Source organism: Leiobunum rupestre, chromosome 3 (genome assembly GCF_980474605.1).
Source record: "Leiobunum rupestre chromosome 3, qqLeiRupe1.1.hap1, whole genome shotgun sequence".
Classification (NCBI taxonomy): Eukaryota; Metazoa; Arthropoda; class Arachnida; order Opiliones; family Sclerosomatidae; genus Leiobunum; species Leiobunum rupestre.
In genome coordinates this window covers 48,617,867-48,631,289 of record NC_143386.1, presented here as the reverse complement: position 1 = coordinate 48,631,289, position 13,423 = coordinate 48,617,867, and the positions used below count along the sequence as shown (strand labels likewise).

The window sequence follows — 13,423 nt, the reverse complement described above, 5'->3', positions numbered from 1 at the left end:
CGCAATTCAATTGCATATAAATAATGCGTCATTTTCGATAAACCTTTAATATTCTACATGTTTTATAATTTAGCTATAGATTATTTATGGCTCCAAATTTAAAAAAAATCGTGGTATTAATTATATAGAACTTCTCTAAATCGCTACATGATGCACCTCAACCAGTTGATTTCTAAAAGTTGCTCGTGTTCACTATTAATTTGTTCCCCATGAATCATGACCGAATCTAAAATGATTAAATGAATAAACCAGGGCCCACTGAGCGCGCTAGCCGGAGCACACGTCATAGAGCAGTCTGCAGTTTGACCGATAAATGAAATAAAACATAAATAACCACTTGAAAAAAATTTAATCAACAAATTTTACAGACCTATCTGATCATTACTAAAAAAGGTGGTAAACCAACGCAAACATGACATTGCGATGTTATTATCTTACAATTCCTTATTAATAATCAATTTTGTTCGTAAGAAATAAAGAAAATGAAATTGATATGCTCTTTTGCGATTATAATGAATAGTGGTCAAGTGATTTCCACTAAAACTAGAGAAAAATCCTGTAGACTAAAGTAGAGAAACCATTCCTAATAATAATGGACATTTTGTAGAAAGAAAGCATTTATGACAATCTATTCTCTCATATTGAAATATAAATCCACATTTTCATTGCCAAAGCCACAGCATTATGGACCATTTGGTTGGGTATTTAGGATGGTTCCTTTTACTTTTACATTCATTCTGATAAATGCTACGAAATATTTTGCTTAGTGTAACAATATATAAGGTTCAATTTGAAGTTGCCTTTTTGCATTTAACGGACTGAGTTTATAAATATTAAATTAAAAAAAAGGCAAAATGATAAACAGGAAACGAATGATAGCCAATTCGATTAAAGCCAGAGGCACAGATTCAAGCTTTTTTACATAATTTTTCATTTTTAAGAAAGTTGTTTTTTTAAACTTTAATCAGAGTAACATTGTTTAAAGCTTTGGAGGATGAATTATTTTATTTTTGTACAATATGAATGTAACATCTAGTTACAGCTAGTGTTCATTTTAACTTGCTAAATTTTAAAATAAGTCACAACATTTCAGCAAGTTTGGAATGGGTCTGATTTCACCACTAATATACCATATTCGGTAACATCATTACCAATACTTCTAAAGGCCTAAAAAGAGTAAAAGTTTTTGAAGAACGTTGCTTTTAAACTCCAATGATTTCCACCTCTTATTCTTAAGCAAATAATTTAAAAGGCAATGCAACATTTTTCCATCAGTATTTTTGGTCTAAACGTGCAATTTTTATATATTTGACATTTGTTTTAGAGTTTGTACAAGTACAAAAATATCACATTTTAATGCCACCATTTAGTTGAAGGACCATATTATTCTACACCGGAAAAATTTCCTCCCAGCCAATTCATCACAATTCATTTATTATATAATTTATTTAAAAAATTACAATTGTAAACTAAGTTTTAACGTAAAAAAAATTTAATTTATTAGCTACCATGTTCCCATTAGCGGGTTATAAAGAACAAATGGGGCACTGAATAAAGTAACAGGAATTATTTATCTTATTCACTGGTGTTTATATTAAATGAATATTCCAAACTTAGGAATATCAGAATCACTACGTTGATTTGGATTGACCATTGGCTTCTAAAGTGCCATACATTTCATGAATGTCTCTCTGATAAAAGCGTTCAATGTCTTTACGGCGCAATTTAAAAGCCGCTGTCACAAGTCCAGAGTCTGGAACCCATTCTTCGGGACATAACCTTACTTTTGTTGGAATTTCGGTGCGTTGAAGTTTGGCTGTTTTTGCAAAAAAAAAAGAAAAAAAGTACTTTAGATAATTTATCTAATATATACAAACAGGCAATACGGAAATGCACCTTTAAGTCCATGTTCTTTTAAAGCTTTCAAGAATTCTCCAGTAATTTGAGCATCTTTGCACAAATTAGGTATTGATAAATGACCTTTACCCATGCCATCAGCTATTGTTTTTAGCTTTTTCACATTCGGTGATACAAGTGCCACTAAATAATTTTGGAAACTGTTGCCGTGGATGCAGATGTTCTCAACTATCGGACACGTTTTGAGCTCTGTTTCAACTTTACCCAAAGAGATGTACTCTCCAAACTGAAGTTTGACAAGATCCTTCTTACGATCTATAAAGAAAAATCCAAATTTGTTGGAAACTGAAAGCTTTTAAAATTGTAAGACAAAACTTACCAACAATCTTGAAGACTCCATCGGGATGAAGTTCTCCAATATCACCAGTGTAGAACCATTTAATACCATCTTCTTCTCTGTAGCTTTCTTTGGTTTGAGCTTCATTTTTATAATATCCTGAAGAGACACTTTCACCTCCTACTACAATCTCTCCTCTTGGGCAAGGTTTATCCGATGCGTGATAACCACCTTCATCCCAATCAACTAACTTTATGTATAAATTACTCAGAGGAGCTCCTACTCGGCCAGTAGAATAGTCATCAACTGAAAAGTTATTAGAAATTAGACTACGAAAACCAAAAAACTTTAAGGATAGTAGATTACCATCCATAATGGTCGCTCCGGCAGATGTTTCTGTAAGCCCGTATCCTTGGATCATTTTGCAGTCCAAAACCGTACGAATGAACTTGTGAGTATCAGGAGAGAGAGGAGCTCCACCACACGCAACAAGACGAACGCGTCCTCCCAAAATATCTCTAATTTTCTTGAAAACTATTCTGTTCAGGATGGGAGTCTGAAATCCTTTGTCCAGCCAAAACTGCTTGTATTTAATGCTAGATCGAACTAATGCCTTGGCAAATGGCGATTTTGAATCTACTACATCCATTATACCCTTTCGAATACGATCCATTATTAACTGTAGAAACAAAATAGTCTTAGTGACTAGACCAATTTAGTTTGCTGAACAAGTTAAGTCAAAACGTACCGGCACAGCAGCGATTACAGTTGGTTTCAACAAAGAAGCATCTCCTTTGCATCCTCTTTTGACAGCTGTTGACTAAAAGGAACGAAATGTCAAAAACACAATAACTGAAACACATCGTATCATGCCATAATGCATATTTCATGTGTTTTAACTCCAAACTTGATTAATTTGTGTAAAGTTTATGCAATATTCCTGTGGTTTATATAACAAACCACAATACATGGTTGAAAATAGCTCAAAAAAGTTAGGTGAAAAAGTACAAAATCTTGCAAAAAAGATCAGAAAAATGCTAGGAAGCAGAGGAACGTGCCAAAAAGGTTTGCAAAAACGCGAAGAGATTTCTTTTATCAAAAAGTGGGCTTTCCTTTTAATTTATGAAAAAACGCACTCTTTCTATATCCGAGACCTTGCTACTAGATCGGCAAAAGTTGAAGATGTAACCGATGAAATGCAATACAAGAGAAAAGTAAGAGGCTTTCGGAGTAGGAGTAGTAGTAGTAGGGTCAGATTCATTCGAAGATTTATGTATACTTGCTGCCTAATAGGTTTGAAATTTAAACCCCCAAAAACCAAAAAAATTCATTCTTTTATAGCATCTCAAGCCAAAAATGTTAAAAATTCGCACGGCATTAAGATTGTTACGAAGAGAGTAAAAATATTTCACATATATTTAAGGAATTTTTAAGGCTTTATACTTACATTATCAGTGATTGTATGAGGTGAAGAGTAGCCAATGGGAATACCCAACGACATGAAAAAACTTTCAGCACTTAGTTCCAATACGTGAGCCAAAGGTAAAAACGCTATGTACAAATCTTCGGGTCTACAAACATGACATATTTAGTCCTTAACATTCGTATCATTTAAGAGAATAATAAAGATTAACTTACAAAACTTCTGGGCAAATAGCAGCAAATCCACAAGCGGTATTTACAATGTTTTTGTGTGTGATCATAACCCCTGAAATACGAAATGAGATTTAAAATCACTCTTGGATATTCTTGGGGTTATTACCATGATAGATTATTCACCTTTAGGTGTTCCTGTGGAGCCACTGGTATACATAATGATAGCTATATCGTCAGGTCCAGGTGTTTCACCCGATAAACCAGGGTCCCCGTGTTCACCCATTTTTTCCATTTGACTGAAAGATATGAGATTGAGGCTTTCCGGAAATTCAATATTTTGAGGTTTGTAGGATTCCATGTAGACTATGGTATTGAGGGCTGGCATTTTTGGTAGCGCATTCTTCAATTTAGGCAAAAGATCTTGAGAGGTTATAACGTGAGTCACTTCAGTTTCATTGATTGCGTGGACAATACCCTCTTCACCCAGCGTTGCATATACAGTAACAACTACAAATAAAAAACAGATAAAGCATGATTGTAAAGGTTCTCTAACATTAACTCCAGCAAAAAAGATAATCACCTGGAATGTTAGCTCTGAAACAAGCTTGGGCCGCAACCATCCATTCTATCCGGGTTTCGGCTAAAATTACAATATTTTGCCTAGGTCGGACTCCCAAGGCCATAATACCCTTGCTGACGCGATCAACTTTTTGGTCAACATCGGTAAAGGTCAGCCATTTGAAGTCCCCCAAGACAAGTTTCTTGAACATTTTGCCATCCTTTTGAGGCTCCTCCTCTTCACCAAAAACTTCCCTGGTCCCAAAAAGCGCTTTATTAGGATATTTGTGCAAAGCGCTTCGGAACATTTGTTCCATTGTTTTGATCCCAGCAAATGGATTAGGCTTATGGGAGGGCAATTTGACGCAAGGGCTATATGGATCATCATCTTTGAGTTGATGTGCCTGTTAAAAGAATATTAAAAATCGATAAAATACCAGGTTTAGATACAATGAGCAATTTTAATTTACTTACGTAAACATTATTCGCTCTTTTCCACTCCTCCCACGGTTGTTGTACCAGAAAGTATATGGGGAAGGTGAAAAAGTCATATATACACACTACAGTTTTAACCAAACCCATCGCAATCGTGGTTCCTAAGCTCTCCGGTTGTGCCATGTTTATGAATTATTGTGATCAGGTTAAAACCCTGATGTATTTACTATAAAAAGACAAAATAAAGATATAAGGCTTGATAATTTAATTAGGTTGTTATAGATAAGGTAGGACTGTTGGGAAATACTTATCAAAAATAGTAAAAAAGCCATACATAGATAATAAAACCACTCCCCCAAATCAGGTGATTATAAAAAGGGTACTGGCGCGGCTCGCCGGAGTTTAAGAAAAATGTAATTTTTTCGTTGTTTAAGTTCGCCAAACATTAAACATTGTTGCGTGACAACTTGCACACAATAATATTGATAGGTAATGGTATTTTAGCACCACATAGCTCAGTAACGTCCGAAAAAAAACTGAAGCGAAGCCACTTATATTAGACGCATTTAAATCTATGACGTATATTATAAATTCAATACTAAGTTAATAGCCAAGTTACTGCCTATTTTATTTAATTACTTCCTCTTATTCGCGGTAAAAATTTTCAAAATATTATAAATATGGTAGTACATTATAGCCTAAAGGACTTATTTTTTTTCATTTTAACTCGCTTCTTCCCCGTTTTAAAACGAAATTAAATCTCAAGCCTAAAGCACAGACTAAGTTTTGAGAGAAACTACAAGTACCAGAGATAAAGAGTACAAAAAACACAAAAGATAAAAGCGAAAAGAAGGCCTCGGAAAAATAATTTTAGCTTAAATAGGAAGCCTTATGAAAAACAAAACTTCAAGGATAAGACTGAAAAAGCTCCGAAAACGCCACAGGTATTTCGTGGCTTTGGCATATGGAAACTACATCTGATAATTATGTCAATCTATAAGAGGTGAATCTTAAGCAATTTTTGATATGACCCTTTTTTCAAGGGCGTCTGGTGCAAGAACTACAAAGTTAAAGTCAGGGGGGATAGCAAAGGTACGGCCCCTATTATTCGACTCCAAACGCCATGTGATATTAATAATTTGCCAGTTTATAGAAAAGTTTTTTTCAAAAAGAAACCGAGTTGAGGAATCACGAAACTCAAATAAAAAAAAAACGTTTATAAATTGCTTTAAAAACCCCGTATTTACCTCTGAACTTTGCGAAATCTTACACCAAAAATAAGTAATTATTATCCCAATCTAATCTAAGCAAAATTATATTAAACATTAATCTGCAATAACAAACCGATACGGGTTTTCCCTAGTACTTACGCGTGATATATTTACTTTTATAATTTTTTTCTTTACCAAATGGAATATGATAAAAATATATATTAATTGTTGATCAAACTCCCAAGGCCATATAGGTCCTAAATTTTGAAAAATAGGATAAAACCTCCGGCGTAACGTTCAGTACCAGTCGCAAAGAATAGAATTGTATCCAAATATTAAAGACTAAATAAATATTGAAGAATTAATATCCATTATTGCACATAATCGATGATATTTCATTTATTTCCAAAGCATATCTGTCTATATTTTGTTATTTTTCGGACCAGGCAAATCAATTCGTGGCTGTATCCGATTAAAAGGGTACCTCCGTCAAACGCGCTACTAGGATAAATTGTCAATATGGCAGGTACAACTGGGTAAATGTCATAATAACTTGAAAGCGAGTATATCAACAACCATGGGGTTTTCTTATTTCGGAATCACCTGATAGCTAGCGAAACCGTACAGGAAAAAAACTAGAGGCGGTCCGAGGGAAAAGTCAATTCTATAATTACTATCTGAGGGAATGCACGTGATTATGCGCTTGGTTTAATGTACATGTAGACGGATTAAAAATGATAATCGTGAAAGGGAAAAATATAGACTTTCTTCGAGAAAACTGGAATGTAAAATAATTGAGATGTCAGCGAAGCGAAACTTCTGGCGTAGACCTATAAATCCGTAGCTGGGTACGAGGTAAGGGGCTAAAAGGGTAGCTAATGATACGAAACGATTTAGCGACAATAACTTTTCCTGAAAAAAGTCGTCCAGATAAAATACGGATTAGTTGTAATTTGTAATAGAACTCGTCATATTCGTAGCTTGCTCGTGGGTGTGGCTTGTGTTCGTTGCCATGGTAACGCGCATAGGCCGGCCATGACATTAAGACGCCAATGGTGGTCACGTGATTATTTCGCAGAATCGCGCGTCGTTATGCCTCGTGATCTGTGACGTTAAATTAATGTCATGGCGGCCGTTTCAAGACGGGTCTTATAGTTATGACGTATGCTTACGACGCTACGAGCAAGAACACATTATTTTTTTTAATTTAATTCCATTTAAGGATACAAAATGTTAACGTTAAAACGAGCATTTACGCGCGGAAATTTCAAAGAAATATTTCAACAGCAACGTTACGAAAAGGAAGTAGAAATCTTACTTTTAGGGCAAAAAAAACAATGGAACTTTGGTAACTCTAGTTAACGGCAATTTTTTTTAAAGTTCCGGAAACGCTCAAAAATCGCTTATAATTAACAAAGACAAGCTAGAATTGATTATAATAACGGGTAACATCAGTTTATTGACCTTGTTACGCTAGTGGATAAACTGGTGTGATACTAAAACTACCCTTCCGATGTTCCCATGTCTTCCGACTGGAAGAGACATTTCTCACACCATACTAATTACATCCGTTGGAAACAGTACGAGAAAGTTTCGGGCTTACGTAACATCCCTTCGCGCGAGAATTGTGAAAATTAACGAAGAATGTCAGCCATCATTTATGAAATTATAAACTATTTTTGCTTCCTTTTCCTTAATTTGGTTTCTAGTAGATTAAAGTAGGTCTACTTCCCCCTTTGTTATTAACCTATTGTCTTTGGTTAAGGAAATTATAAATATACAGTCAAGGCTGAATAACTTTCGCTTTCACTTTTTTTGGTACAGTTCAATACGTTTTAGCATGAATATATCTAGCTGATATATTCATGGTTTTAGATTTGGCATCGAAAAACGTCCTTCCGAGGGGACCTAGATTATATTTTACGAGATGTGAATTATAAATATTAATTTAAAATCGACTTGATCAGTAAAACCTTGGCGTAATTCTCCAGATAAGAGATAAAAATAAGGTTTTAAAGACGGATTACCTAATCAGTCTAAACATTGAAAACTATTGGTTATACAAAAAGTGAAAACTTCGTTCCTAGGTGCATCGTGAAAGTCACCTTAATTTTTTACCCGCGAGTCGAGCGGCGTTTTAGGGTAAATAGACCCTTTATTATAAAATTGGTTACAAGGTCATCGTAATTATTGTAGATGGAAATAAATTATAGGCTAAAGTACGCATATCTCAAGGACAATTTTATTATGGCAAGTCTGAGGTAGAGCTGATAGTTATCTCAAAGCCGGGTGAAGAGGAAATTTCTACGAAGTAGAGTTCACCCTTTACCTGCCTTTAACTCAACAGCCAGTTTAGCGTACGCCTAAATTGTTTTAAAAAAAGAACGCTTAAATCTAGCAGTATTATTTCCTCCGTATACCCACATGCCGGCTTTTATCAGGCAATAGGTCTAAAGCGGCGATGCTCTAAATCGTATTCCACTTATTTTCCGGGGCCTCTGTGAGGCCATTTGTAACGCGCTATTTCGAAACCCTAAAAAAGTCAATCTTAATTTAAATATCGGCGGGAATTGGACTATGCCAGGCATTATCGGAGCCATTATCGCAAATAGTAGACACGTTAAATCTGTCTGAATCCTAGAAAGGGCCCCTCTGACACTGATATTATTAAGGGCTTCCTTTTCGACCCATCTCCGTCGCGAAAAACACTTAACAGGTCAAATAGGTCAAATTCTACTCTAACCAATATTCGAGGGTTGACTAGGCTAACAGGCCGGAAACATTTCAAAAACTCAATACATAAAGGGAGATAAAACATTGAAAATTTAAAGCATTTATGGTTATAGACACATTACTGGGCGTTTAGATGTTTACAATTTTTTTTTAAGAATGTAATATTTAGATGGCTAAACTTAAAGAGAAAAGAATTGGGGAATGAACAAACTGTCAATTTGCCGGTAGCTTTCGATTCACTTTCCAGTCTGCCATGCGAAAAGGAATGCTCTTAATCCGGTAAACAAGCGCGACCCGCGCCGAAAGAACAGCTACGCGAGGTAGAGGGCCTAGGCTTGAAATTAATCAAGACATACGTACCAATTCTGTTGGCTTTCAGAAGCTATATACAGCGCAGATAGTTCCCGTATATTAATCCTTTTGTTTCGATATCTCGCGGGAGCTAGAGTATACGGTATTACTAGGTAAATTTCATCGCGTAGTACCTAAATGAAAACACTTCAAACCGATCTTAAAAGAATCGGATTTATAATAAACAAGTAGTGTTTCACTGCGTAATATTTCGAAGCATTTTCCCAATGAGCGGGCGAAATTTTGGCGTATTTCCAAAAGTGCGTTTTTTCGTGTCGATTTCGGTCTCACGCGCAAGGAAGCCGCGTCAAAAGAGAAACGTCATCGCGTGGCGAGAGTGTTTCCAACCAATAGCGCGATCGCAAGGGGGTGGAGTCATCCATCGAGACGCGCGAGTTAATAAACTTTTTCGTCTAGCCGATAAAAACGCGTGGTTTACGGACAGACACGCAATATTTTCGCCCCCTTTACCTTTGACCCTCCCGGCAAACATCGCAGCATCCGAGCCATTCGGCTTCGACCCACGTGGCCAATACGTAACCACGCCAAAAAGAAGAGCCACGTGGATCTAATTTTAAAACACTCAACAGTCTAAAGATCACATTTTCATCATCCAGCCATTTATCCCTACTAAAATCAAAACGCCGATTAAAATTGTAATTGGAGAATCAACGGAAGGTGTAATTTTATACTTCAATATTTTATTATGAGAAAAAATCACGGGAATGGAATTTAAGAACGATATTTCGGATTCATCGTCTTTCGCTAGTGACTAATTAATAATCATTCACGTAGAGAATGTTATTTCGTCTTACCGTAAAAAAGGGTGTTTTCGGAGTACTTATAGCGTTTTCCATTTGAGTGCTCGAGATTCGCTCCGAATCTGTCTCGGATGTCATAGACCTCGCCCCAATTGACTAAAGTAAAATCGCTTATGGTACATTTCATTAGCATATAGCGTGTATTCACGAGGTGGGGCTTAGTCCCAATTTCGAATTTCCCGCGTAAAGACCTCTGTTTATTATCTATGCGGCCATATTGTCTGTGATATCTCCTTGTCGCTAATCGTGGTGCTATTAATGTTAAAATGAATTTGTGGTTTTGCGTCTGCTAGTCAGTGACGTAGACAAGGGGGGGTTGCGGGTCCAGACCCTCCCCTTCGGCCTACCTTTGACTGTACTATATTCCCACCCCCTTCTCGACCCCCTCCTAACATTCACACCCCCCATGACGAATTTCTGGCTACGCCACTGCTGCTAGTAATTTGAATTTTTGCGTCTTGGTCTGCCATTTTAACAAAAAATCTAAAAGAAACACGCAAAAATTTGTTCCGATCTCGATCCGTTGATCTGTCGAAATAGATAGATCGGTTTTGGGCGATCTCGGAGCACCCGAGAGCGGGAAATGGAACACGCGAAACTTGATCGGAGCAGATCCGAGCACGCAAATGGAACGTAAAATGTTGATCAGAGCGATCTAGAGCGCTCGAGAGCAGTCAAAAAGAATACGCTATTACTTACCAACAAGAATCACGGGAATGAAAAAGGGGTGTGTTTGGGTACAGAGTACGTAACTACAGGGCGTTCTGCGCCAAGAGACACTCTTTTCAAACAGAGGTTGTACTACAAACGGCTATTTCTGATCTTGGCCCATGAGCCTTCTCCGAGTTTAGAGGGAAATGATTCGACTAGATTTCTCGTGTTTTAAAATAGATCACCGGGTGCTTCAGACAGTCTTAAATGGCAATCAGCCAGAGAACGCTTCAGACCGAATTAAAATCTGCCAACTCAATATATGACCTACAAAGGTGAATTTTTTTTTCTGCTTTTATTCAACGGAAACCACGATGTTTACACCATTCGTATAAATTAAAATGAACATACTGTTTTATGAAAATTTCTACCTGTACTATGTTTACACACGAATGAAATTGAGCGGTTTAAAAACATGAAGAATTACTAGATTCCGGGTGCAAATACTAAACATTACCCCCCAAAAAATTCATCATATCACAATTAAATGAGATAGTTCTATTATCTAAATTACATTAGGAGGAAGTTTGTCCATTTTACGCAACATTATAGGGTTATCATAAAACATTTTGTAGTAACTGATAATGAACCTACTTGAAGATTACATTCGCTTTACATAATCTTTCAATATTAAGCCGCCGCCGTGCAACAAAAACCTTTGGCTTTGCACTCGAGAAATAAATATAATTTTCGAATCCTCTCCTCGAAATCAAATCGTTTGAAAATGATGATTTAATGAAAACCATTAAAACATAATTAACAAACGTTAGAGAATGACGTTTAAAAATAATTTATCGAATTATTGTGAAACTGAAAATCTAAAACCTTTGAATTCGTTTCCTTCAATGGTTTGACCTTGTATGGACCAAGACAGCCAGAGGGGTTTATTCGCCTGAGGGAAAGGGGTTGGTACTTTTGTTTGCAGAAAATATAATAGCTTGACGAGAGTACGGGCAAATTCTTTATTTAAATCCTTTTAACCACATTCTATTCATCAAGAAAACATGATTTCACTTATTTTTCAGTTATTAATCAGCTGACAGTTCAAAATTGGGGAAGGAAAGTAACCTTTCTGGCTTTGTTCGAAGTGTCAGGTAAACCTTGGTACGAATTTGAATTGTTTATGAGCAAAAAAGCAATCTATTGCCGGCAAATCAGTTCTTCACGAATTATCTAACCACTCGCTGCTAATCCAAATTATATAGAGAGATAAGATAGGAAATGCCTTAACAGCAACTCGACATCAGTTAAAAACGACTATTTATATCACATATCAACCCTATACTATAACTTAACACTTGAACGGCTTCTTTTTGAGCTTGAACTTTGTACTTCATAGTAATTATGTTAACATAAGTGAAAAGCTAAAATAACTAATGGAACTTTAATGAGATGGAGTCACACTAAGATTATAAAACTTTATCAGTGAATTTCATTTAAAAATGTATCTCCAATTCTCCATCGCCGATTTCCCGACACTTTTGAGTAGTAATTGTCAATTGTTACCTAAATAATTTATGGACTATACACTCTTTTATGAAGTCGGCCATTTCATGACAGGCCTAATTTAAAACAGTACAGGCAAGGGCGCTTGCACGTGCTCATCAGCTCGAGACGTTACGTGCACTTGACCGCGTGAAGCGGCCTTCCATGCACTATTTGAAATTAGACCTGTAATAAAATGGCAGCTCTCACAAATAAGGATATAAAAGAGTGTATTGCTTAACAACAGAAAATTAAGCGAATTTAAAAGTTACCACGCTCAGTATCGCGTGCATCTGCAACCACTGGCAAACAACAAACAATGTCGTTCATACCAGGAAAGGAAACAACGAGGAGTAATTGTACAGGAAAACGTCAGAATATGGCACTATTTCCCCAATAAACTTTCCTTGGTTTCGTAAGAGTGAAAATAAGAAATTCAAAATTATTTACCAGAGACTTGAAAAGAAACTGCAGATCCCAGGAGGAGTCCCGGATAGATTGGTAAAAGCTCAGGAAAAGGTTGAGATGGAGTGAACTATGGCTTTTAAGTAATATCCTTATCACCTATTTTCAAGAGGAAACTCTTTAGACATTTCCAGATATAATTGTCAGACTGTTACGATAAGATAAAAATTGGCTTTTTTCATGTAAAAATTCAATTGACTAGTTTATGTCTTTTTAGAAGAATTTTCACTAATTAACTCTTGGAATAACGTACGAGACAAAACGCATCATACAACGGTAGAAACAAGAGTTTTTTTTTTAAAAAAGTAATGAATGCTAACATGTTTATAACGACATTCCGTTATTAATGAATTTCATAATTTTTCGACTGAAGCTATAATTAAAATAATTTATAAAGGCCAATTGCAATTTATCTTTCCTCACAATGTGATTTATAACAACGTTACGACGAAAACCGTAATTATAGAAGACGTATAATTACCTTGAGCGATATTTAGTACGTTTGGATGAATTTCAATATTTAAGTAAATAACTTAAGTAATTTATATTACTTACAGCGTACCTTTACAGGAACGTCCTTGGAATCGCAGGAAGCCGGTATCAGAGTTGCCAGATGTACGTTCTGGATCGTATTTGTACGATATTTAGACGGTCGGTACGATATACGATCTTTTGCTATAATACGATCCCAAGGTAAAATTCGACCAAAGTACGATGCGAGAGTTTTTGTCGTGAATTCATTCATTGATTTTCATGAGTAAAGAGGGCTGAGGAGCCGTACGATCCAAATTTTTGATCTGGCAATGCTGGCCGGTATTATTAAAAAAAGTTCCGCGAAAAGTGGTAAGTTCGAAACTCAAAAA

General features: G+C 36.0%; 1 protein-coding gene across 2 annotated transcripts; it reads right to left on the bottom strand.

Annotated features, from left to right (window-relative positions):
• Positions 1–330: 330 nt before the first annotated feature.
• Positions 331–12,659, bottom strand: Acsl (Acyl-CoA synthetase long-chain). Of its 2 annotated transcripts, none has more exons than XM_090168542.1 (11): positions 12,546–12,659; positions 4,823–5,009; positions 4,371–4,752; positions 3,974–4,297; positions 3,833–3,902; positions 3,642–3,765; positions 2,943–3,014; positions 2,561–2,873; positions 2,237–2,500; positions 1,897–2,172; positions 331–1,816 (listed from the first exon to the last, which is right to left on the bottom strand). In XM_090168542.1, exons 2-11 carry the CDS (start codon positions 4,964–4,966, stop codon positions 1,632–1,634), a joined length of 2,154 nt encoding a protein of 717 aa, XP_090024668.1. In that variant the 5' UTR covers positions 4,967–5,009; positions 12,546–12,659; the 3' UTR covers positions 331–1,631. The 2 variants fall into 2 exon arrangements, with proteins under 2 accessions (XP_090024668.1, XP_090024667.1); XM_090168541.1 differs by lacking the exon at positions 12,546–12,659 and adding an exon at positions 9,088–9,287.
• Positions 12,660–13,423: the final 764 nt, after the last annotated feature.